The sequence below is a fragment of the Pelophylax lessonae genome (assembly GCF_965119305.1).
Source record: "Pelophylax lessonae genome assembly, chromosome: 7".
NCBI lineage: Eukaryota > Metazoa > Chordata > Amphibia > Anura > Ranidae > Pelophylax > Pelophylax lessonae.
This window is the reverse complement of record NC_138774.1, coordinates 249,805,596-249,828,973: the sequence shown is the minus strand read 5'-3', so window position 1 is coordinate 249,828,973 and position 23,378 is coordinate 249,805,596. Positions and strand designations below refer to the sequence as shown.

At 43.8% G+C, this 23,378-nt stretch overlaps 1 protein-coding gene across 1 annotated transcript in view; it reads right to left on the bottom strand.

Annotated features, from left to right (window-relative positions):
• L1CAM (L1 cell adhesion molecule) overlaps positions 1-23,378 on the bottom strand; it is a 1,053,451-nt gene that overhangs the window by 816,255 nt on the left and 213,818 nt on the right. The window contains exon 5 of the mRNA XM_082263926.1: positions 13,914-14,084. Coding sequence (XP_082120052.1) covers positions 13,914-14,084 — 171 coding nt within the window. The remainder of the gene's footprint in view (positions 1-13,913; positions 14,085-23,378) is intronic.

The following is a 23,378-nucleotide window of genomic DNA, read 5'->3' as shown; positions in this document are numbered from 1 at the left end:
TCGATGAGGAGGTAATGCTTGAGCATTTTTCTCAAGAAAAACCTCAGAAAGATCCTGATAACATAGTGGTGCAATCTCATCTGTCACCATAGACAGAATCTTCCCGGAAAACGGTAGGTTACACGTTTCCTCGCAATAACAAGAAAGGAAGGTCAAGGACCGTTTCTTCCAATCTAAGGTTGGTTGGTGTGTGTGCAACCAGGGAAGTCCCAACACAATGGGAAAGTGGGGTGATGGTATTAAATCGAAGGTAGAAGTCTCCCTATGAGACTCGTTAATAGTGACTAGAAGTGCTTGTGTCTGATCGGTGATCGGACCAGAGGATAACGGAACACCGGTAATAAGACTTACTGAGACAGGTTTGAGTTTAGAAATAATAGGAATTTTATTTAAAGCAGCAAAACATATATCCATATAATTTCCACAAGATCCTGTGTCAATCATGGCCTTAGTAGCAATCCTGTTCTGGTCCCACTGTAATGTCAAAAAAACAGAAATGTAAGGGTTAGTGAATGAAGTTGTCAATCCTCCTAGGGAGACATGTGAACACTCACCCTTCTTTTTGTTGACTAGGGGACAGACGTTTATCTTGTGATCCGGGGATGCACAGTACAAGCAGAGATTTTCATTTCGTCTTTTGTTTTTTTCCATAGTTGATAGCGGTGGGCGTATGGTTCCTATCTCCATAGGAGCGGGGTCAACGGCCAGACTCCGAGAGGAAACGGATAATGGCATTCCCATCTTTTCAGCCTTTCTTTCTCGTAGTCTTCTATCTATGGTAATACTGAGTTGTATTAGTGCATCCAGGGTTTTTGGCAGATCCGCTCGGGCGAGCTCGTCCTTAACGGCTTCTGATAGGCCAAGCCTAAATTGGGTTTTCAGAGATGCATCATTCCATTCTGAATCAATGGTCCATCTCTTGAACTGTGCGACAAAGTCTTCTACAGGCCTCCCTCCTTGTTTCAAGGATCTTAACTGAAGATCAGCAGTACTCTGCCTATTGGGGTCATCATATAGGCTAGTGAGCTCTGCCAGGAAAAAGGCATAGGAGTTGAGAAGCTGGTCGTTTTTCTCAAAAAGAGAATCTGCCCAGGCTCGAGGATCGTTTGATAGGTAAGAAATAATAGTACAAACCTTAATGTGATCAGTAAGGTAGGTACGAGGTTTTAACAAAAAAAGTAACTCACATGCGTTTTTAAATTCACAAAATTTTTTGCGATCGCCTGTAAATACCAAAGGGGGATTTATCTTGGGTTCAGGGGACTGAGCAGAGGTAAGTTGTGTCAGTCTAATTACCTGCTGCGACAGAGCCTGATTGTCTTCTTTTAATTCAGCAAGTGCGTGTATTAACGCAGATACTTGCTGTTTTAACCACTTGCCGACTGCCTAACGCCGATCTACGTCGGCAGTCAGCCCCTCACAGGCAAAGTGACGTAGGGCTACGTCACTAGCTTGTGAGGGTCTAGGGAGCGAGCGCGCGCCCCCGGAGGCGCGCTCCCGCTCCCGCGTGGTCACGGACCCCCCCGCGCGTGTGACCGGCGGACCCGATGTCCGCCGGTCACTCGGCGATCGGCGGGGGAGAGGGAGAATGTCAGGCAGCTTGTGTAAACAAGCTGCCTGTCATTCTCCTTGCTGTTAGGATACTGATCACTCGGATCTAGTATGTAGATCCGTTGATCAGTGTCCATACAGCTCAAGCCCCAGCCAATCACAGTAGAAAGCACGCCCCTAGGGATACACACAGCCCCTCCCTCCCAAATAAAGTTAACCCCTTCACTACCAGTGTATTTTTACAGTAACAGTGCATATATATAGCACTGATTACTGTAGAAATGTCACTGGTAACCCCAAAAGTGTCAAAAATGTCAGTCAAGGGTCCGATCTGTCCGCCCCAATGTCGCAGTACCGCAAAAAAAATCGCAGATCGCCGCCATTACACGTTAAAAAAAAAAACAACAAAAATGACAGAAATCTTTCCCTTTGTTAGTAAACGCCATAACTTTTGCGCAAACCAATCAAAATACGCTTTTTGCGATTTTTTTTACCAAACATAGGTAGCATAAAACAAATTGGCCGAAAAAGTAAAAGAATTTTGATTTTTAAATTTTTTTTTGGGGAATTTCATATAAAAAAATGTGAAAAATATTGCTATTTTTGCAAAATTGACGCTCTTTTTTTGTTTATAGCGCGTGATCAAAAAATCGCACAGGTGATCAAATACCACCAAAAGAAAGCTCTGTTTGTGGGAAAAAAAGGACGCCAAATTCGTTTAGGTACAGCGTTGCACGACCGCGCAATTGTCCGTTAAAGTCACGCAGTGCCGAATCGCAAAATACCCCCTGGTCGGAATGGGGGTAAAATCTTCCGGGGCTTAAGTGGTTAATTGTGTCACCTGAGTGGCTATTTCTGCTGAATCCATTTTTTGGTTCGTTCAATCTGTAACGCTCCTGCGTTTCTTATATGGTGTGGATTTTAAGCTGCAGAAATAGTTCCACGTCAGCAGTCATGTAAGAGATATGCTGAGATACCATTCCCAACCTCAATGACTCATCATGTGTGGAAGGTCTTATTTCAGCCAGTAAATACACACAATTAGCAAGCTGGTTCCTAGAGTGACTTTATGTATGTGGTAACACAATGATGAAGGTTGAGGGATAGGTTGAGTGGAGGTGGTAGGTGATAGACACTTGAAGGTGAGACAGTAGCAGATGGATGCAGGAAGGTTTAGCAATGTTGTATGATAGCAGATGATAGAATAGCAGGTGGACATACAAAAGAGATCAACCCAGTGCAGAAAAGTAGCAGTAGTCTCAAGAGCTAGCAATCTAGTTTATGCAGATGTAATAAACAGTCTTTACTATGCAGAGCTAGATAGTGTAAGCTTAGTATAAGTTTATAGAGAATTCCCCTGCGGGGTACTTAGCACTATTAGCGATACAGCCGAAAGGGTGGTTCAGGAGAGGCGGATGATCCAGTAGCGGGATACAGGGATCAGCACAGCGAGGTTCCGTCAGCGAAGTAAGCTTGCAAGCATGGAAGCTTCAAGCAAGGTTAGCATCCAGATAAGGGTGTTTGAACGAACACATGTGAGTGAGAACCGACGCCTTAAATAGCCATCTAGTCCGGCGCTGAGTGATGACAGCTCCAGTCTTAAAGGTTTATGCGCACCTTTCCAAAAGTAAATGGTAGGGCGCATACACTTGTGGAAAGTGTAATTTAGGGTACCAAAGGTACCGGAACATTACACCCCCTTACATTATCCTTGACAGAGACATACCCCTCCCCCTCTTTCCTACCCTGTCCTTCTGGTACACCGAATACCCTTGGATATTGGCAAGCCAGTCATGTGAGGGGGTCAAACCAAGTTTCCGTTATTCCCACAAGGTCTATGTCCTCCTCATGTACTAACATTTCCAACTCATCCATTTTATTAGCTAGGCTCCTGGAATTAGCATATACCCCTCTTAGTTTTGTGGAAGTTGATCGTGAATAGTGATTATGTTTATTCCTGTTTGGTCTGATGTTTTCCCGCACAGACCCCCCAATTGATGTTATGGAACTGCTGTCGCTGCTGACTCTACTACTGCCTTCTGTCCTTTGCTCCCTCCTTACTGACTCTCCTTACTGACTCTAAGAGCTGTACCGTCCCCATTAAGGTGCAACCCATCCTTACTAAAGAGCCGGTAGTTGACTGTGAAGTCAGCCCAGTTCTCCAGGAACCCAAACCCCTCCTTCCTACACCAATTCCTCAGCCACTTGTTAAGTTCCCTAATCTCCTTCTGCCTTTCCTGTGTGGCTCGAGTTACCAGCAGTATTTCAGAGAAAACCACCTTGGAGGTCCTATTCCTCAATCTATTGCCTAAGTCCCTGAAATCGTTCTTTAGGATCCTTCACCTTCCTTTTACTTGGTCATTAGTGCCCACATGCACCATGCCCCACCCAATAATCTGTCTACCCGATCCGCGATGTGCCGAACTCGAGTGCCCGGTAAACAACATACTGTTTGGCTACCGTGATCTTTTCGAAAGATTGCCCTCTCTGTCCTCTTGATAATTGAGTCCCCAACTACCACAACCTGTCTAACCTTTCCTGAGTGTATTCTGAGTTATTTATTATTCCTACTAATGATGGTGCCACCCTCATGGGACAAAACAAGATCTAGAAATACTAATTCTAGAGGACCTAACACATCTTGTTAGATCTTGTTTTGTCCCATGAGGGTGGCACCATCATTAGTAGGAATCACACCAAGCCTACCAGTGGCAACTCATATCTTCACTACTCTAGTTGCCACCACCCCTCCTGGAAGCAAAACATTCCTGGAGGCCAGTTCAACAGGCTAAGGAGGAATTGCACCAAGGTGGAGGATTACATTACACAGGGCTCGTCTATGACTAACAAATTTATAGACAAAGGGTACCCTCCATCTTTAGTGAAGGAAGCCTTTGATGCCCATTTGATTTCTGCTAAGAATACACGTTGCAAGGCAAATACCCAAGATCAGAGCACAATTAGATTTACTACAGTGTTCAACGACAAATATAGAACCATATCTAGCATCATGAAGAAGCACTACAAGATCCTCCAACTCGATCAACGTTTAGCTCCTACATTACCTCCTGCTCCCCAGGTGACGTTTAGGAGAGCTCGAACACTTAAAAACATTCTGGCTCCAAGTAAATTACATTCCAACAAAAATTGTTTGCCTCTTCACATAAGATCATATTTTGATCATAGGACCGGAATATTTCAATGCAAAAAAAGAGGGTGTCTCACGTGCCAGTCCATCCCACATGGATTGACTGGCATTAGAGACAATAAAGGGAGATTGTTTAACATCAAACAATTTATTACATGCTCAACGGAGTTTGTGGTCTATGTCCTTAAGCGACCCTGTGGCCTGCTCTACATAGGGCGCACTATGCGTACATTACGTATACGAGTCTGTGAACACCGCAGACTTATTAAGAAAGGATGTGATAAACATAGCGTTCCCCGGCATTTTTTACACACGCACCAAAAGGACGCCTCTGTTTTAGAAGTTATGGCCATAGAATCAATCCCTAAGGGTACATTGACGGACAATGAGCGGTTTTTACTTCTTTGCAAAAGGGAGGTATTTTGGATATATTGTTTTGGCTCTTTGTCACCCAATGGTCTTAATGAGGACTTGGAGGTTCACAACATAGTGTGAATCCTATACCGAGTAATTCTATTCATGTGGTATATTTGGCTGTTTTTTACACAAGTATTCACCTTTATTTATTTCCCTTTTTGTGCCCTACGGCGACATCACCCTGAACGTGCCTGATCTTGTCTGACCTCGGAGGCTAAGCATGGTTGGTATATATATATTTATGCTTTTAGCAATTAGCACCATAATTTCTTAATGCATTCTGATGTGTGCATGTATCACAATTACACACAATAATACTATCAAGTGATATTGCTGACATCTATTTCTAGTGCTATTTAATTTTTGATGTTTCAACTGTGTGTTTATATTTTATATTCAATACTTTCTATAATGCATCCTCCAGTTATTATTATTATTGTCATGTTGTTATATTTTTTTTAATTGAGAGAATTTGTGCGTATTTTAAACTTTTATGTTACCAAGGAGGGAGATAAGGGCACCGAGAGGTTAAAAATGCAATCAAACCTTTTCCTGGTTTGTAATCACAGTCCCGCCCCTTCCCCTATCTTTACATTTTCCTGTTGCCATTCCTTTCCATGACTTGATAAAGCGCATAGCGTGAAACATGTAGTCGTGGCAACCATATAGCTTGTGGTCCACCCTGGTTTCTGGTACTTCCCCGCAAGTGGCGCCTGTCCGGCTGATGTCACCGCTACGGAACTACAGCAGAGTCCTTTCATCCTCGCGCCGGCTGGTTTCCGGCTTAGTGCACACACTGCTCAGCAGTCCTGGGAGACTGACCTCCTCGCACTCCTGTTGCTTGCTGCCAGGTGCCCTTGTCCACTCCAGCCCAGGGGGCTATAAGCATTTTATGTACTTTGTTTTTCGGTTATCAATACCAATAAACTGTTAACCCTTTCTATACTGGATGTTCACCTGACTTCCTTATCCATTGCATCCCGGTGTGGTTCATGCGCTGCCTTCCTCATGTACTTTTATCCATATCAGCACCCTTCCTATGCTTGTTGGCTAGCAGCAGAAAAAACCCTGGGGAGCCTCACAGGCTTATTTCTATCCCTCCACCCTAAAGGCACCCCAGGAGCGCCAGATTTGTGATTATTGCTTTGCTTTTTTCAATGTGTCCCTTGCTGACAATAGTGTTGCCATCTGCAGCCTTTACAGTCAACGCATTAGTCACGGTAAGCCCAACACTCACCTAGGGACAACCGCCTAAAGAAGGCACATGAACTCCCATCACCGAGCCCAGTGGGAGCAACACAGTCAGATCCCACAAAGCCACACTCCAGGCTCTCACCGTCCAGCCTCTTCTCCTCTCCCAATTGTCCTCCACTCCACCTTCCATGAAGCCGTCGTCAGGTTGTTCTGGAAAAAGGCAGGCTTCTGTGTCCCAAATGTTGGAGCGGAAAAAAATGATGACGTTGGATAACCCTCTTGCCCAACGTTTGACTGCTGGCTTGTCGCAACCGATAGCCCGACAACTACTGCCATATCAACTGGTGGACTCTGAGGCCTTTCGTAAATTTGTGGCCATTGGAACACCACAATGGAAGGTCCCAGGCAGGAAATATTTCTCGCAGAAGGGCATTCCAGAGCTGTATGGCCATGTTCAGTGGCAAGTGAATATATCTCTGGCACACAGTGTTGGTGCCAAGATACATCTGACCACAGACACATGGTCTAGCAAACACGGGCAGGGAAGGTATATAACTTTTACTGCCCACTGGGTGAACCTTCTGATGGCCGTCAAGCATGTAACCCGTGGCACCCATGTAGATTTGGTTGTACCGCCACAAATTGCATGCAGGCCTGCCTCTTCTTCTCCTCCTCCTCCATCCTCCCTCTCCTCCTCGGCTGACTCCTCCTTTTCCGCTGCTACCGTCTCTTCCACTGCGCCGTCCAAGATCCCCAGAACCTATTCCACATGCCAGGTGAGACGTTGCCATGCTGTGCTGCGTCGGTTGTGCCTGGAAGCCAAGAGCAACACTGGTCCTGCACTCCTTTCAACTTTGCGTTCACAGGCAAATCAGTGGCTGACACCGCTCAATTTGACAGTTGGTAAAGTGGTGTGCGACAACAGTGCCAATCTGATGAGCGTGCTGAAACAGGGCAAAAATAACACACGTGCCATGCATGGCACACGTCCTGAACTTGGTCGTGCAGCGATTTATTGCCAAATACCCTGGGGTCCAAGACGTCTTGTGGCAGGCCAGGAAAATCTCGGGCCATTTTAGAAGATCTTACACAGCCATGGCTCGCCTTGCTGACATTCAGCGGCGACACAACCTGCCCGTTAGGCATCTTATTTCTGACTGCCGACGCAATGGAACTCAATGTTGCATATGCTTGATAGGCTGCTCCAGCAGAAACGTGCAGTTACTCATGTACGAACTGTGCGAACTGTGCGGCAGGACAGGTTCTGGGGAGCTTGGGTTTTTTTTTACCTCCCCAGTGGCTGCTCATGCGGGACGCATGCAGACTTCTGCGGCCATTCGATGAGATCACCAAACTGGTCAGTCACAGGCCGGGGCGCCATCAGTGACATCGTACCTTACGCCTTCTTTCTGAAGCGTGCATTGCGTCGTGTCATTGATCAAACCGTCGAGGAGCAGGCGAAGGAAGATGAGGAAGTCGCAATGTTGGATGAATTCCCAGGGGGGTGCTACTCCATCTGATACAAGTCAACAACAGGAGTCTGAAGAGGAGTCAGAGGAGGATGGTGTCAGGGGGTGGGGATGAGGAGGAGCAAGAAGAGCATGCTTTAAACCTTTCTGGGATCCCTGGTGTTATCCGTGGATGGGGGGAGGAGAACGAGGACAACATTATCCTGGATGATGAGCTGGAAGCAGGCCACTACACCGCTTCCAGTTTAGTGCGAATGGGGGCTTCATGCTCCAGTGTTTTAAAGGGGACCCCCGTATAAAAAGCATAAAGGCCAAGGACCAGTACTGGGTGGCAACATACTTAGACCCCCGCTACAAACAAAAAATGGCGGAAATGTTACCACAATCACAGAGGGCGGTCAGAATGCAGCACTTTCAGGCCTTGCTGCGGGAAATGCTGCATTCTGCTTTTGTGTGCGCTGGCAGAGGAATTTCCAGTCACAGAGAGACAGTTGCGGGTAGCAATCCAACAGCGCCTGCAAAAAGAGGGCGGTTTGAAGAGGTCTTGGTCACTTCAGATATGAGATCCTTCTTTCAGCCGAACCATCGACAGCTGTACTCCGGATCCAGCATCAGGGAACGCCTAGACCGACAGGTGTTCGACTACATCGGGGAACTGTTGGCTTGCCCCCCGTCCAGTGTTCTGTCCGAAAGGACGTTCAGCGCAGCAGGGGGAATCGTGACCGATAAGCGCACTCGCCTAGCTCATGACAGTGTAGACTACCTCACATTTATAAAAATGAATGAGGCGTGGATCTCTGAGGAATTCAACACATGTGACCAGTAGACCATGTTTCATTGAAATTCCTCATGACAGGCCACAAATATCCGCCAGACCGCCATCCACCCACAACAATTCCTGGTCCTTGTCTTCGCTAAATACAGCGGCATAAAAAGGCATTTCATGTCCATGGAATGCCACATTTTGGGGGCCTTTCATGACCGACAATTATTTTTTCTGTGAATGCCTAATGAACCTTCAGCCACAGAATACTACGTTCTTCGCTGTCAGGTAAATGCATGTGGGCTAATTTTAAGGGCCTATAGTTGCCGACACTTCTGTATCCTGTGAATGCCTAATGAACCTTCAGCCACAGAATACTACGTTCTTAGCTGTCAGGTAAACGCATTGGGGGGTAATTTTTGGGGCCTATAGTGGCCGACCCTTACTTCTGTATCCTGTGAATGCCTAATGAACCTTCAGCCACAGAATACTACGTTCTTAGCTGTCAGGTAAACGCATGTGGGCTAATTTTTGGGGCCTATAGTGGTCGATATTTCTGTATCCTGTGAATGCCTAATGAACCTTCAGCCACAGAATACAACGTTCTTAGCTGTCAGGTAAACGGATGTGGGCTAATTTTTGGGGCCTATAGTGGCCGACACTTACTTCTGTATCCTGTAAATGCCTAATGAACCTTTAGCCACAGAATAAAGCGTTCTTAGCTGTCAGGTAAACGCATGTGGGCTAATTTTTTGGGGCCTGAAATGGCCGACACTTACTTCTTTATCCTGTGAATGCCTAAACTTTCAGACTGGAATTGAAAATCAATGGGTCTGTAAAGGTTCCGCAAATTGTGGATTGGATGCGGACCCATTTTACAGATGTGTGAATGGGCCCTATATGTATTTGACATGTATTTACCGGCTGCTGTCAGTTCTGGCTTATTTATGAAAAAAAAAAAATTGCAATACTTCTGTTATGACATTGTCCATGTGCTGGGACTATTTGTGCACAGCTAGTAGGTGTTTTGTGGCTGCAAAAATGATCTAAATGTTTGCCTCCCATTAAAGTCAATGGGGCCCGCCGCAAACTCGCGGTTCGCGGACTTTTGAGAAAATTTGCGGCTGACTTTTGCGAACCGCCCCAGCCGATGTTCGTCCATCACTAGTCTGGTATTTAAAATAACTGAGCGCAAGGTTTTATAATATAAAAGTACAATAATCAATGTATAAATCCCCTGCACAAAAAAATTGTGTTAAACTGAAAAGTGAAATGGGCAGCTCCTGCTTTATTTGTGCCAAAACCCACTACGTTATACATGTGTTTTTGTACAAGCTTTGCTTGCCCTAAAAGTACTGTGCACTCTCCTCTAGTATAAAATACTCAACAAGTGCAGTATGCAATCTCCAATATACAGTATAATACTTTCCATGCAATGCAAAATAATTATATCATAAACAAGACAAGATAAAGTGCCAATGTCCATGAAGTACAATCCAGTATTTAATTGCAAGGTGCAACTTGTGCAATCCAAAAGTGTGCTACGAAATCTTTCTCAAAAAAAGTTTCTTGTGCTATAATGCATACACTAACTGCATCTTCACCTGTGTTTCCTTAGGACCGAACTCACCAAAATTCACCTCCTAAGCATATACCAAGGGCATAAATCGCTTGTGTAACAGATCCACTGGACTAGTTACGCTATGCTCCAGGAACTGATGTAAGCCATAGTCATATTTTATCACATACATAAAGGGAGGAAGCCACAAAACAGCTCACATAGTGTAAAACCGTTTATTAAACTCATCAAAATAAAATGAAAAAAAACTCACAAATTAAGGTGCCTCCCCTGGCACCCGGAACAATCTGCCAAATCTCTCATGGACAATGCTGCCCTTCCCATGTGGACACAGTTCTTTTTTCACCACCACACCAGCCACAGTGTCACCAGAACAGTGTAGCTAAAATCATTGTTCCTGATTTGCCTGTTTGTTGACTACGTTCCTGCCTGTTGCCGGGATCGATCCTTTGCCCATATGCTGACCATATCTCTGCCTGCACCTGACCTGACCCATCTGCATGTCTGGCTGACTATGTTCCTGGGAGACACCAGTCCAAGCCTCTGTAGACAACTGCATTCCTGGAACCAAACTAAATGTTTTCTTCTTCCTTTCTTTATCCTTCTATAATTCATGGCCAGTGAACACGGCAATTCTTGGTGCAGCCGTGTACCAGTAAGCTAGGCTTGCTAGGCTTATACAGTAGGAACTGGGACTGCTATAGGTTGTTTTGTGTGATGCATGAGATACAATGTCCGGTACATAAGACATTGAGCAATTCTCACACATGTGGTATTACCATACTCTAAGTATGCCCATGCTGTGTGAGAGAATCTTATTAAGAGTGTGAGAGTATCTTGGTCAACATGGCACCTCATGGCAAAGAACTCTCTAAAGATTCTGGAAAAAAAAAATGTTTTTCTACATAAAGATGGCCTAGGCCAGTGATGGTGAACCTTTGCACCCCAGATGCTTTGGAACTACATTACCAATGATGGTCAGCTACACTGCAGAGTGCATGAGCATCATGGTAAATGTACTTCAAAAACATCTGGGGTGCCAAGGTTCGCCATCACTGGCCTAAGCTATAAGAAGATTGCCAAGACCCTGAAACTGAGCTGCAGCATGGTGGCCAAGACCATATATTGTTTAAACAGGACAGGTTCCACTCAGAACAGGCCTCACCACGGTCAACCAAAGGAGTTGAGTGCACATGCTCAGCATCATATCCAGAGGTTGTCTTTGGGAAATAGATGTATGAGTGCTGCCAGCATCGCTGCAGAGGTTGAAGGGGTGGGGGGTCAGCCTATCAGTGCTCAGACCATATGCCGCACACTGCATCAAATTGGTCTGCATGGCTGTCGTCCCAGAAGGAAGCCTCTTCTAAAGATGATGCACAAGAAAGCCCGCAAACAGTTTGCTGAAAACAAGCAGACTAGGGACATGGATTATTGGAACCATGCCCTGTGGTGTGTGGCGGCAACCAGGTGTGGAGTACAATGAGAAAAAGAAAGGGTTGGGACTTTGAGTGAGAAGCAATGCACAGATTAGGCCATGAATGAGGAACATATGTTAAATTAGCCAAGTTTATTGCAGCTGCCATAGCATGGCCCCTGTAGCACATATTGACAATTGGATGACATAATGAAAAATAATTACGTCACCAAAATGGATCATAACCAATAACAGAAAACATGATGATACAAAAGAATGCATTACAATGAGTAGGTTGAAAAGGTGGGTATGTCATGGGAATTGAATATCATTAAGAATGAACTAGGTATATTCAATACAATATTGGCATCATCATTTTCTCTACGCGTTTCGTAGACCGTATGCTACTTCTTCAAGAGCGGATGCATAACAGAATATCTAGAAAAAATGTACATCATAAATCCCAGGGCTGTATCGGCGACAGCAAATTTACACTGTTACACAAGCTGTACACTCACTACTTTACATTGTTGCAAAGTGTCATTTCTTCAGTGTTGTCACATGAAAAGATATAATAAAATATTTACAAAAATGTGAGGGTTGTACTCAATTTTGTGAGATACTTTAGATCTGATGGCATCCAGGTTCAACAACAAGTTGAAAAAATTGGTGTCCAGGACCAAGGATCCACTCGCAGTCGGGGTGGATACCTTGGTGACTCCCTGGGAACAGTTCTCTCTGATCTATGCCTTTCTTCCGGTTCAACTGCTGCCACAACTTCTGCGCAGGATTCAGGAAGAGGGGAAACCAGTAATCCTGGTGGCTCCAGCCTGGCCCAGGAGAATTTAGTACGCGCAAATTCTAAGATTGGCGGTGGGAAGGACTTGGGTTCTCCCACTGCGTCATAGGATTGGCGGTGTGCAGTGAGAATTTTCTGGTGGGCTTGATCTGCTTACGCCCGAGGCCATCACTAAAAACTACTCTTAAAGCATACACACACTACTGAAGGGAAAGTGGGTTGGTATCAATCACCCTATTTACACTTAACCAGCCTGCATGCCTGGTGTGCTGGGAGCTATGCTATTAAAAGAGAAGAGGGGTGTTTAGGTATTTGTTTAAAGTAAAAAAAAAAAAAAAAAAGCACAGTAAAAAGCACACTACATATGCAAAAAATCTTCATCTTCATAACAAAGCACTGTAAAATACACAATAACTAATATCCACTGCAAACCAGGGAATAGCGGTATAACATTGCAAGGATTTTGTTGCTCTGAATGAAAATCTGTCTGTTTATATGAATGTGCACAGTGAATGTGAATGGGAGTGCCTTTTTCATAATCAATCAGCTGATGCTCTTGCAGAGTTTTAATGAGGGAAATTGCAGGATCTGAATCCCTTTGGTCATGATTAACCCTTTGAGGGTGTCTCACCAAAAATAAAATGTTTGCTGCAGAGGATGCCTAAAATATGACTTAGTGCAGACTTCTAGGAAACTCAGTGAGCCAATCACACAAGCAGGAAATTACATTTCTAGGGGGCTTCCCAGCAGTATACGGAATGCCTCCAGGTTCCAATGTTGCAATGAATTTTAGAGATACTTTCAGCAATGCAGATTGAAAAGGAAATGTAAATTCAACAACAATCAATTCTTTTTTTAAATTTGCATTTTTTTTCTCCACAAAAGTGCAGTTGCCCTTTAAATATTGCAAAAAGTGAAACATATGCTAATGTTGAGGGAATTTCTGAATGGATTTACATTCACTGGGTGAGAAACAGGATAAATAGTACAGTAAGGACTTTCTTAATGATGAATATATGTTAGACGAATACTGTTTGATGAAACTTTCATATAGGCGAATCTTAATTAAAAACTGTGAATCTCATTAGAAAGTGGAAAAAAAAAAAGCCTGATATCAGTGAATATGGAATACCGAATCATGGTAAAAAATAAATGGGCGAATATTGGTCAAATTTCCAGTCCAATCAGTGATGATCACATTACAAAGGAATAAATTCAGTAAAGCATAGCACATGGTATTTTTATTACAATGCATTATTAGTTAAACATTGCAATGGACACATGATTGGTATATTAAATACACTTTGGCTATGCATTCACAGCTATGTATGGTAACCTCAATGCAGTTACTAGCAGCCAACACAAGCGCACATCAGTGCAGCATACTGCAAGTGTCATGCGTTGTGGTGTGTTGTATTTCACAAAAAGTAAAAGTCAATTCTTTTATAATTATCATATAGATTTTTGTTCTTTAAAAAATTGTTTCTGTCTTTTGATAGCCCATACACATTCACCCCAAATAGTAATTAACACATGCATCCTTCCAATGACAGAGGAACAACAATAGAAACATATTTACTTGGTTTGACTTTAAGTTCAATGGGCTCCTTTTGCACAATAGTTCTGGCTCCAACAAACTGAGCATGGCAGATGTAATCAGGATGGTGATCTGTCACTTTCACGTTGGAAAAATAAAGGTTTCCATTCATCCCAATTGAGACACGGTTATCCTGAATAATATGCAGTAAGGCTAAACAAAGGATAAAAAAGAAAATTAAATAGTATTACAGCCATAAAGAGATTATATAAACATTGGTCTAAAATCATTTATACTCTTTTTAGCATCCTGATGTTTGGGACAAATCATGGAATATACCGATCAGCAAAAAGAACAAATAATATTTATTGACATCAAACTGGAAATGTTTTTTTTTTTTTTTTTTTTTAATTTTAATTTATAGATGTGCTTAAAAATGTATAGTTCTATAACTTATTCTGGACATTACTGCACAGCTGCAAATCTATGAGGTGCAAAATAAATGGAGACAAAATCAAATGGAATATTTATAAAATATCCAGAAAATGTACTTTAATCTCTACTGCAGCTAAGAAACATCTGCAAAACACTGGATAGGGCCTGACCCTTAGGGCTAATTCACATTGTTGCATTGCAGTTAAGGCCCGTACACACGTACCGATTGTCGGCCGTAAATATTCGGCCAACATCCAATCGGCCGATTGTCGGCTTGTTAGTATGATGATTCCGACAACCGACTGCGACTTTTCAGCCGAACAAAATCTGGTGTGCAGGCTATAAAATTTTTGTAGGCCAACAAAGAACGGCCGATTGTTCGTCAGTCAGTACAGATTTCGGCCGACAAAAAGCAGATGAGCAAGACTGGGCATGCTCAGAGAAGAAAAAACACACGGAAAGTTAACCATCACATGACATCACTTCTGCAGTCGGTTGTTGTTGGCCGACAAAATTCGTGTGTAGTCTTTAGCACTTTTTAACCTACACGACAGCACCGGACAAAAGACGGCCGATCGTTCGGCCAACAATCGGTGCGTGTGTACGGGGCTTAACACTCTGTAAATTGTGGTGAGGTGTGTAGATTTCCAATGAATTGCACTCCAATGCACCTCCAATGCAGCTGAGTTGAAGTGCACCACAATGCACTACTGTTCATTGCTGTGTGTTGTTTTTTCAGAAAAAAAGATGCATGAAATAAAGAACATTAACCACTTGCCTACAGTGCACTTTCACCCCCTTCCTGCCCAGACTGATTTTCAGCTTTCAGCGCTCTCACACTTTGAATGACAATTACTCAGTCATGCAACACTGTACCCATAAAAAATTTGTGTCCTTTTTTTCACACAAATAGAGCTTTCTTTTGATGGTATTTAATCACTACTGCGTTTTTTATTTTTTGTGTTATAAATAAAAAAAAACTGAAAATATTGTGAAAAAACGCATTTTTCTTTGTTTCTGTCATAAAATTTAGCAAATGAGTAATTTTTCTTCACAAATTTTGGCCAAAATTTATACTGCTACTTATCTTTGGTAAAAATAACCCAAATAAGTGTATATTATTTGGTCTTTGTGAAAGTTATAGAGTCCACAAGTTATGGTGCTAATCATTGAAAATTGATCACTCTTGACCACACCTGATGTACTGAAGGCCCATCTCATTTCTTGAGACACTAAAAAGTCAGGAAAATACAAATACCCCCCAAATGACCCCTTTTTGGAAAGTAGACATTCCAAGGTATGTATTAAGGGGCATGGTGAGTTTTTTGAAGTTGTAATTTTTTCCCATAACTCTTTGCAAAATTAAGATTTTTTTTTATTTTTACAAATTGACGTATTAACAGGTTATTTCTCTCACACAGCATATGTATACTTGCAACTACACCCCAAAACACATTCTACTACTCCTCCTGAGTATGGCGATACCACATGTGTGAGACTTTTTCACAGCCTGGCCACATACAGAGGCCTAACATCCAAGTAGCACCGTCCGGCATTCTAGGAGCACAAATTAGACATATAATTTCCTGACAACCCATCGCACTTTTGAAGGCCCTGGAGCACCAGGACAATGGAAACCCCCATAAAATGACCCCATTTTGGAAAGCAAACAACCCAACATATAATTTTTGAGGCATATTGAGTCTTTTGAATATGTCATTTTTTTCCAATATGTGGAAAGAAAATGAAAACGCATTTTTTTTACACAAAGCTGTCCATTTATGCAATATTTCTAACACATAGCATGTACATAGCAAAAATTGCACCACAAAATACATTCTGCTATTCCTCCTGAGTATGGCGATACCACATGTGTAACACTTTTACACAGCCTAGCCACATACAGAGGCCTAACATCCAAGTAGCACTTTTCACAAATTTGTCCATTTATCCACTTTAAGACAGTAAATTTAGCCCAATTTTTTTCCATAATGTGAAATATAATATTACGCCGAGTAATTAGATACCCAACATGTCATGCTTCAAAATTGCGCATGCTCACAGAATGGCGCCAAACATTGGTACTTAAAAATCCCCATAGGCAACATTTTAAACATTTCTGCAGGTTACCAGCTTAGAGTTACAGAGGAGGTCTAGGAGGAGCAAATTATTGCTCTCGCTCTAACGATCGCGGAGATACCTCACATGTATGGTTTGAACACCGTTTACATTTGTGGGTGGGACTTGCGTATGCGTTTGCTTCTGCGCGCAAGCTAACGGGGACAGGGCGCTTTAATTTTTTTTTTCCTATTTATTTTATTTATTATTTTTTTATTTTTACACAGTTTAAAAAAAAATGTTTTGATCATTTTTATTCCTATTACAAGGAATGTAAACATCCCTTGTAATAGAAATAGGCATGACAGGTCCTCTTTATTGTGAGATCTGGGGTCAAAAAGACCCCACACCTCACAACTACACTAAAAAAAAAAAAAAAATTGTTGAAAAAGGAAAAAAAAAAGCGTCCCTTTAAACCGGTCATAGGCAACGACTTTTGACGTAGCTCCGGTCCTCCAAGACCATAGAGTCGAGTGAGGGCCATCTTGCCCTCACTCGATTTCCTGTCTCTGAGGATCCGGGACCGGATAGTTTTCCCCGCTGCCGGCGGGTCTAATAAGCAGGGAAAACGTCTGGGACGCGGCGGGAGCGGGGGGGGGCACCTCTTCCCCTGCACCATAAGGGTAATTCCGCTGCGAATCCGCCACTGGGACCACCCTTATCTGAAAGCCGACCGCCCGCCGTTTAAAAAAATATTTAGCTTTTAATGGCCGACGCATATAGTCGTTAGGCGGTCGGTAAGTGGTTGCATGTATATGGCAGACAGGGTGACAGGTGACGATGACTGATGGGGTGACAGGTGACAATGACTGATGAGGTGACAGGTGACAATGACTGATAGGGTGACAGGTGACGATGACTGATGGGGTGACAGGTGACGATGACTGATGGGGTGACAGGTGACGATGATTGATGAGGTGACAGATGACGATGATTGATGAGGTGACAAGTGACGATGATTGATGGGGTGACAGATGACAATCACTGACAGGGTGACAAGTGACGATGATTGATGGGGTGACAAATGACGATCACTGATGGGGTGACAAGTGACGATGATTGATAGGGTGACAGATGACGATGACTGATGGGGTGACAGTGATTGATGGGGTGACAGGTGGTGGGCGATGGTCACTGATGGGTGACAGGTGACGGGCGATGATGCACGGCGGTACTGATGGCAGTCTCTGGTGACCGGTGAACTTTAGGCTATGTTCACATGTGAGCGTAGCAATCGCGGGCAGAATCACTGCGATTCTGCCCGCGATCCAGAAATCATTGCAAATCGCGGGACGCCTGTGCGTTGCCCGTGATTTGCAATAGCACCCCAAACGCTGTGCGATGTTGCTGCGATTTCCGCCTGCCCAATTGCGGTAACATCGCGCAAACAATGCATGGCGCCCCAAAGAAGCTCTTGTACCTTTTTTGGGCGCCATGCGTTGTTTGCGCGATGTTACCGCGATTCGGCAGGCGGAAATCGCGGCAACATCGCACAGCATTTGGGGTGCTATTGCAAATCACAGGCAACGCACAGGCGCAATTTGCAATGATTTCCAGATCGCGGGCATAATCGCGGTGATTCTGCCCACGATCGCTACGCTCAAATGTGAACGTAGCCTTATGGGTGTCAATTTCTGGGCACTGATGAGGTGACTGTTGGGTGACAGGTGCAATTGGGATGGCTGAGGACTGTGTGGGGACCTTTATTTTTGTGATTTTACTTTGTGACAGGTGTACAGAGCAGTAACTCACTGTTTCTAGCTCTGCTCTCCTCACACTGGAAACTGTGTGAGGAGAGAAGAGCTAGTAACAGTGAGTTACTGCTCTGTGTTTACATTTTGTGATCGGCTGTGAATGGATTCACAGCCGATCACATAGTAAACAGTCACTGTCAGTGACTGTTTACTACTGCCGGTGACTAGCTGTGTTCCTAGGGAACACAGAGCCACCGACATGACCGCGCTGCGCGCTCCCGATCGCGCATGCGCGGTCTGATTCCGGGCTTTGCTATTATGATCGGCTGTGTCATTGGAACACAGCCGATCACGTGGGAAACAGCCATGCCCATTGGCTGTTTCCCCCCTGCCGGTGACGGGGGGTGTCCCGGGGACATGCCGACACCGGCAGTGCTGGGCGGCGCGCACACGATCGCGCGCCTGCCCTGCTGAATGGGATCACGTCATATGACGTCTTCCCAGAACAATGGCCGCACCGTCCCGCCATCAATTGAAGGTGGTTAAAGTGGTATTGAACCCAAAAACAAACATTTACTATATTGCAGCTCACCAATTCTTAGATGTGATGGCTACATTAGTTTTCCTTTTTTTAGCCTCTTTCCTTTATTTTCACCTTGTAATCTGGCCAGTAACTATGTTGTTTTTTTAACGGAACAAGCTGTCCTGCAGATGTAGCAGTTACAGGGTTGAGCCAAACCATTTAACACTGAGAAGGGTGCTTACAATAATCAGCTTTTATTTACGTAAAACCTTCATCCCAAAAAGAACACAGAGTTTGCTGTTACTGCTTATAAAGTGTTAGCTGGGGTTCAGCTTTAATTTGTTAGTGTATCTAAATTTGCTAAGTCCATCTAACACTCCCCCCTCCCTCCCCCACCAGATCAACAGTGCGGCTGTCCAAAGGTGCCCCTGTGGTCATTCATCGAGAGTTGAGGCGCTCTAATACAGGTGATATGTTATTGGCTGGATTTTTGTCTTACTGTAAAATCCTTTTTCTCTGATGTTCATTGACGGACACGGCTCCATATCTTCTTTGACCCTTGGGTTATGCTGCTTTCCATAGGAGTAGGACTAGGCGGAAACAAATTTGACTACACCCCTAGGGCACTCTTAGGGGGTAGACTTCACATTTCCCACTACAGGACTTCAGTTTGTAACAAGCAGTGTCAGAAGAATACATAACCCAACTCAACAGAGGGGTGGGTGCTGTGTCCATCAATGAACATCAGAGAAAAGGATTTTACGGTAAAACAAAAATCCAGTTTTCTCTTTTGTTTATTGACGGACACAGCTCCATATCTTCTTTGACCCTTGGGACGTCCCAAAGAAGTGTCAACATGAGAGGTGAGAAAAAAACACAGCAATGCACATAATTCCCAAAAGAGCTAAACATAGCCAACCAGGTAAACCAGGAGCTCCACCAGGAACAACTGGAGCTCACCAACCAGAAAGAATACACCCTTAAGAGGAAGGAGCCTCTGCAACAGCAGCCTGCAAAACTTTGCGGCCGAACGCAGCATTCGCAGATGCGAGTACATCCACCTTGCAAAACCTGGCGAATGTATGCACAGACGACCATATGGCCGCCTTGCAGACCTGAACGATGTACGTCGTTTTCATGTCGGGGTCTGCGGGTGGGGGGCTTATCGGAATCTGGATGCCCTCTTTAACAAGGGGGCCCCCAGATCTTGCCCCGCCCCCCCATGTGAAAGGATATAGGGTACATCGTACCCCTACCTATTCACTAAAAAAGTGTACAAAAAAATTGACACAAAAGCCAGTTTTTGACAAGTCCTTTATTAAAAAATAAAAATAAAAAAATAGTGTCCCCCGATATAAATGAAAAAATGAAAAAAAAAAAAAAAGACGCTCCCGCCTTTTCACATGCCTCCCGAGTAATGAGCCATGATAGCTCTTTTTTTCAGAAAAGGGGCAGGGACACCAGGTTACATCACCCGGTGGCACCGCCCCTTCTGATGTCACGTGACATCAAAAGGGGGCGGTGCCGCCGATAATGTAACGGGTGTCCCCGCCCATTGCCTATAAAAGAGCTGTCATGGCTCATTAGCCGTGTGAAGCAGCAGGCGACGTGATTGACAGTGGATTTACATTGGGGGACACAATTTTTTTATTTTTTAATAAAGGACTTGTCAAAAACTGGCTTTTTTCGTTTTTTGGACACTTTTTGGTGAATGGGTAGGGGTACAATGTACCCGATATCCATTTACATGGATTCCCCTTAACCATGGGGCACTTTCACCTCCTTCCTGCCTAGACCAATTTTCAGCTTTCAGTGCTCATTGGCGTCTATGGGAAATCTCTGTCAGCTTGATATGGCACTGTTCTCTGTATTTAACTTGTTGCTGACCACCCGCGGCAGTTTTACTGCGGCAGTCAGCCCCTCATGCGCGAACCAACGTAGGACTACGTTGGTTGCGCGGGTGGTGCTGGGGGGCGAGCGTGCATCACCGCCAGCGCGCTCCCGCCCCCGCTATTTTTTTTTCCAGAATTGTTGCTCTGTTTTTGTTTATAGCGCAAAAAATAAAAATTGCACAGGTGATCAAATACCACCAAAAGAAAGCTCTATTTGTGGGAAAAAGGACATCAATTTTATTTTGAAACCGCGTTGCACGACCACACAATTTTCCGTTAAAGTAACGCAGTGCCGAATCCCAAAAAATGGCCTGGTCAATAAGGGGGCAAATCCTTCCGGTCCAGAACTGGTTAAAATTGGCATCTATGGGAAGTCTTGGTCAACTTGGCATGGCACTGCTCACAAACTATAAGTCACAAGGACACAAAACTTGGGGAGCACTAAGAGGGGACCCAGGACTACAACATATCTATACATTATAAAAGTGGGGTATGCCTGTTCATTACACTGACTGCACTAAACTAACTCAACTGACTATCCACTAACTACCTGCCTAACCTTTTTTTATCATACTCTATACACGGCTGCTGTTTAAGCAGCAGCCTTATATAGTGTGGGGTGTGGACTTAGCCCCTGAGCCATGATTGGCTAAAGGCAGCCTGCCTTTGGTCAATCATGGCTATGACAGGACACTGCTGTGATTGGCCAAAGCATACAGGTCATGTGCATGTTTTGGCAAATCATCAGTGATTTATTCACTGCACCAGCGCAGTGCATTATGGGGTGCTCATCGTCAGGTGAACTTCCCACCGAGCACCCCATTTGTTCGTGTGTTCAGCGAATACACGAGCAGCTGATGTTTGAGTCGAACTTTCGTTCAACTCGAACATCAAGCCCATCCCTACTAAGCAGGAACAAGGATCTCTGTCTTTCCCCAATCGGTGTAACCCCCCACAGTTAGTAAGCACCCCCTATGGACACACTTAAACCTTTTGATAACCCCTGATGTTAGCCCCTTTCCTGCCAGTGTCATTAGTGCAGTGACAGTGCATTTTTTTTAGCACTAATCACTCTATTAGTGTCTCTGGTCCCCAAAAATTGTCAAAAGTGTCACTTAGATGTCCGATTTGTCCGCCGCAATCCCGTAGTCCCAATAACAATTGCTGATTGCCACCATTACTAGTAAAAATATAAATAAATAAATTTAAAAAAAAAATTCCATAAAAATATTACATTGTTTGTAGACCCTATAACATTTGTGCAAACCAATCAATATATGCTTATCTGGATTTTTTTTTACCAAAAATATGTAGCAGAATACATATTGGCCTAAATTGATGAATTTTTTTTTTTTTTTTTTTATTGGCTGTGTTTTTTAGCAGAAAGTAAAATAAATATATACAGTGCCTTACGAAAGTATTCGGCTACCTTGAACTTTGCGACCTTTTGCCACATTTCAGGCTTCAAACATAAAGATATAAAACTGTAATTTTTTGTGAAGAATCAACAACAAGTGGGACACAATCATGAAGTGGAATGAAATTTATTGGATATTTCAAACTTTGTTAACAAACAAAAAACTGAAAAATTTGGCGTGCAAAATTATTCAGCCCCTTTACTTTCAGTGCAGCAAACTCTCTCCAGAAGTTCAGTGAGGATCTCTGAATGATCCAATGTTGACCTAAATGACTAATGATGATAAATAGAATCCACCTGTGTGTAATCAAGTCTCCGTATAAATGCACCGGCACTGTGATAGTCTCAGAGGTCCGTTTAAAGCGCATAGAGCATCATGAAGAACAAGGAACACACCAGGCAGGTCCGAGATACTGTTGTGGAGAAGTTTAAATCCGGATTTGGACACTAAAAGATTTCCCAAGCTTTAAACATCCCAATGAGCACTGTGCAAGCGATAATATTGAAATGGAAGGAGTATAAATCCACTGCAAATCTACTAAGACCTGGCCGTCCCTCTAAACTTTCAGCTCATACAAGGAGAAGACTGATCAGAGATGCAGCCAAGAGGCCCATGATCACTCTGGATGAACTTCAGAGATCTATAGCTGAGGTGGGAGACTCTGTCCATAGGACAACAATCAGTCGTATACTGCACAAATCTGGTCTTTATGGAAGAGTGGCAAGAAGAAAGCCATTTCTTAAATATATCCATAAAAAGTGTTGTTTAAAGTTTGCCACAAGCCACCTGGGAGACACACACAACATGTGGAAGAAGGTGCTCTCGTCAGAGAAAACCAAAATCAAACTTTTTGGCAACAATGCAAAACCTTATGTTTGGCGTAAAAGCAACACAGCTCATCACCCTAAACACACCATCCCCACTGTCAAACATGGTGGTGGCAGCATCATGGTTTGGGCCTGTTTTTCTTCAGCAGGGACAGGGAAGATGGTTAAAATTGATGGGAAGATGGATGGAGCCAAATACAGGACCATTCTGGAAGAAAACCTGATGGAGTCTGCAAAAGACCTGAGACTGGGACGGAGATTTGTCTTCCAACAAGACAATGATCCAAAACATAAAGCAAAATCTACAATGGAATGGTTCACAAATAAACATATCCAGGTGTTAGAATGGCCAAGTCAAAGTCCAGACCTGAATCCAATCGAGAATCTGTGGAAAGAACTGAAAACTGCTGTTCACAAACGCCCTCCATTCAACCTCACTGAGCTCGAGCTGTTTTGCAAGGAGGATTGGGCAAAAATTTCAGTCTCTCGATGTGAAAAACTGATAGAGACATACCCCAAGCGACTTACAGCTGTAATCGCAGCAAAAGGTGGCTCTAAAAAGTATTAACTTAAGGGGGCTGAATAATTTTGCACGCACAA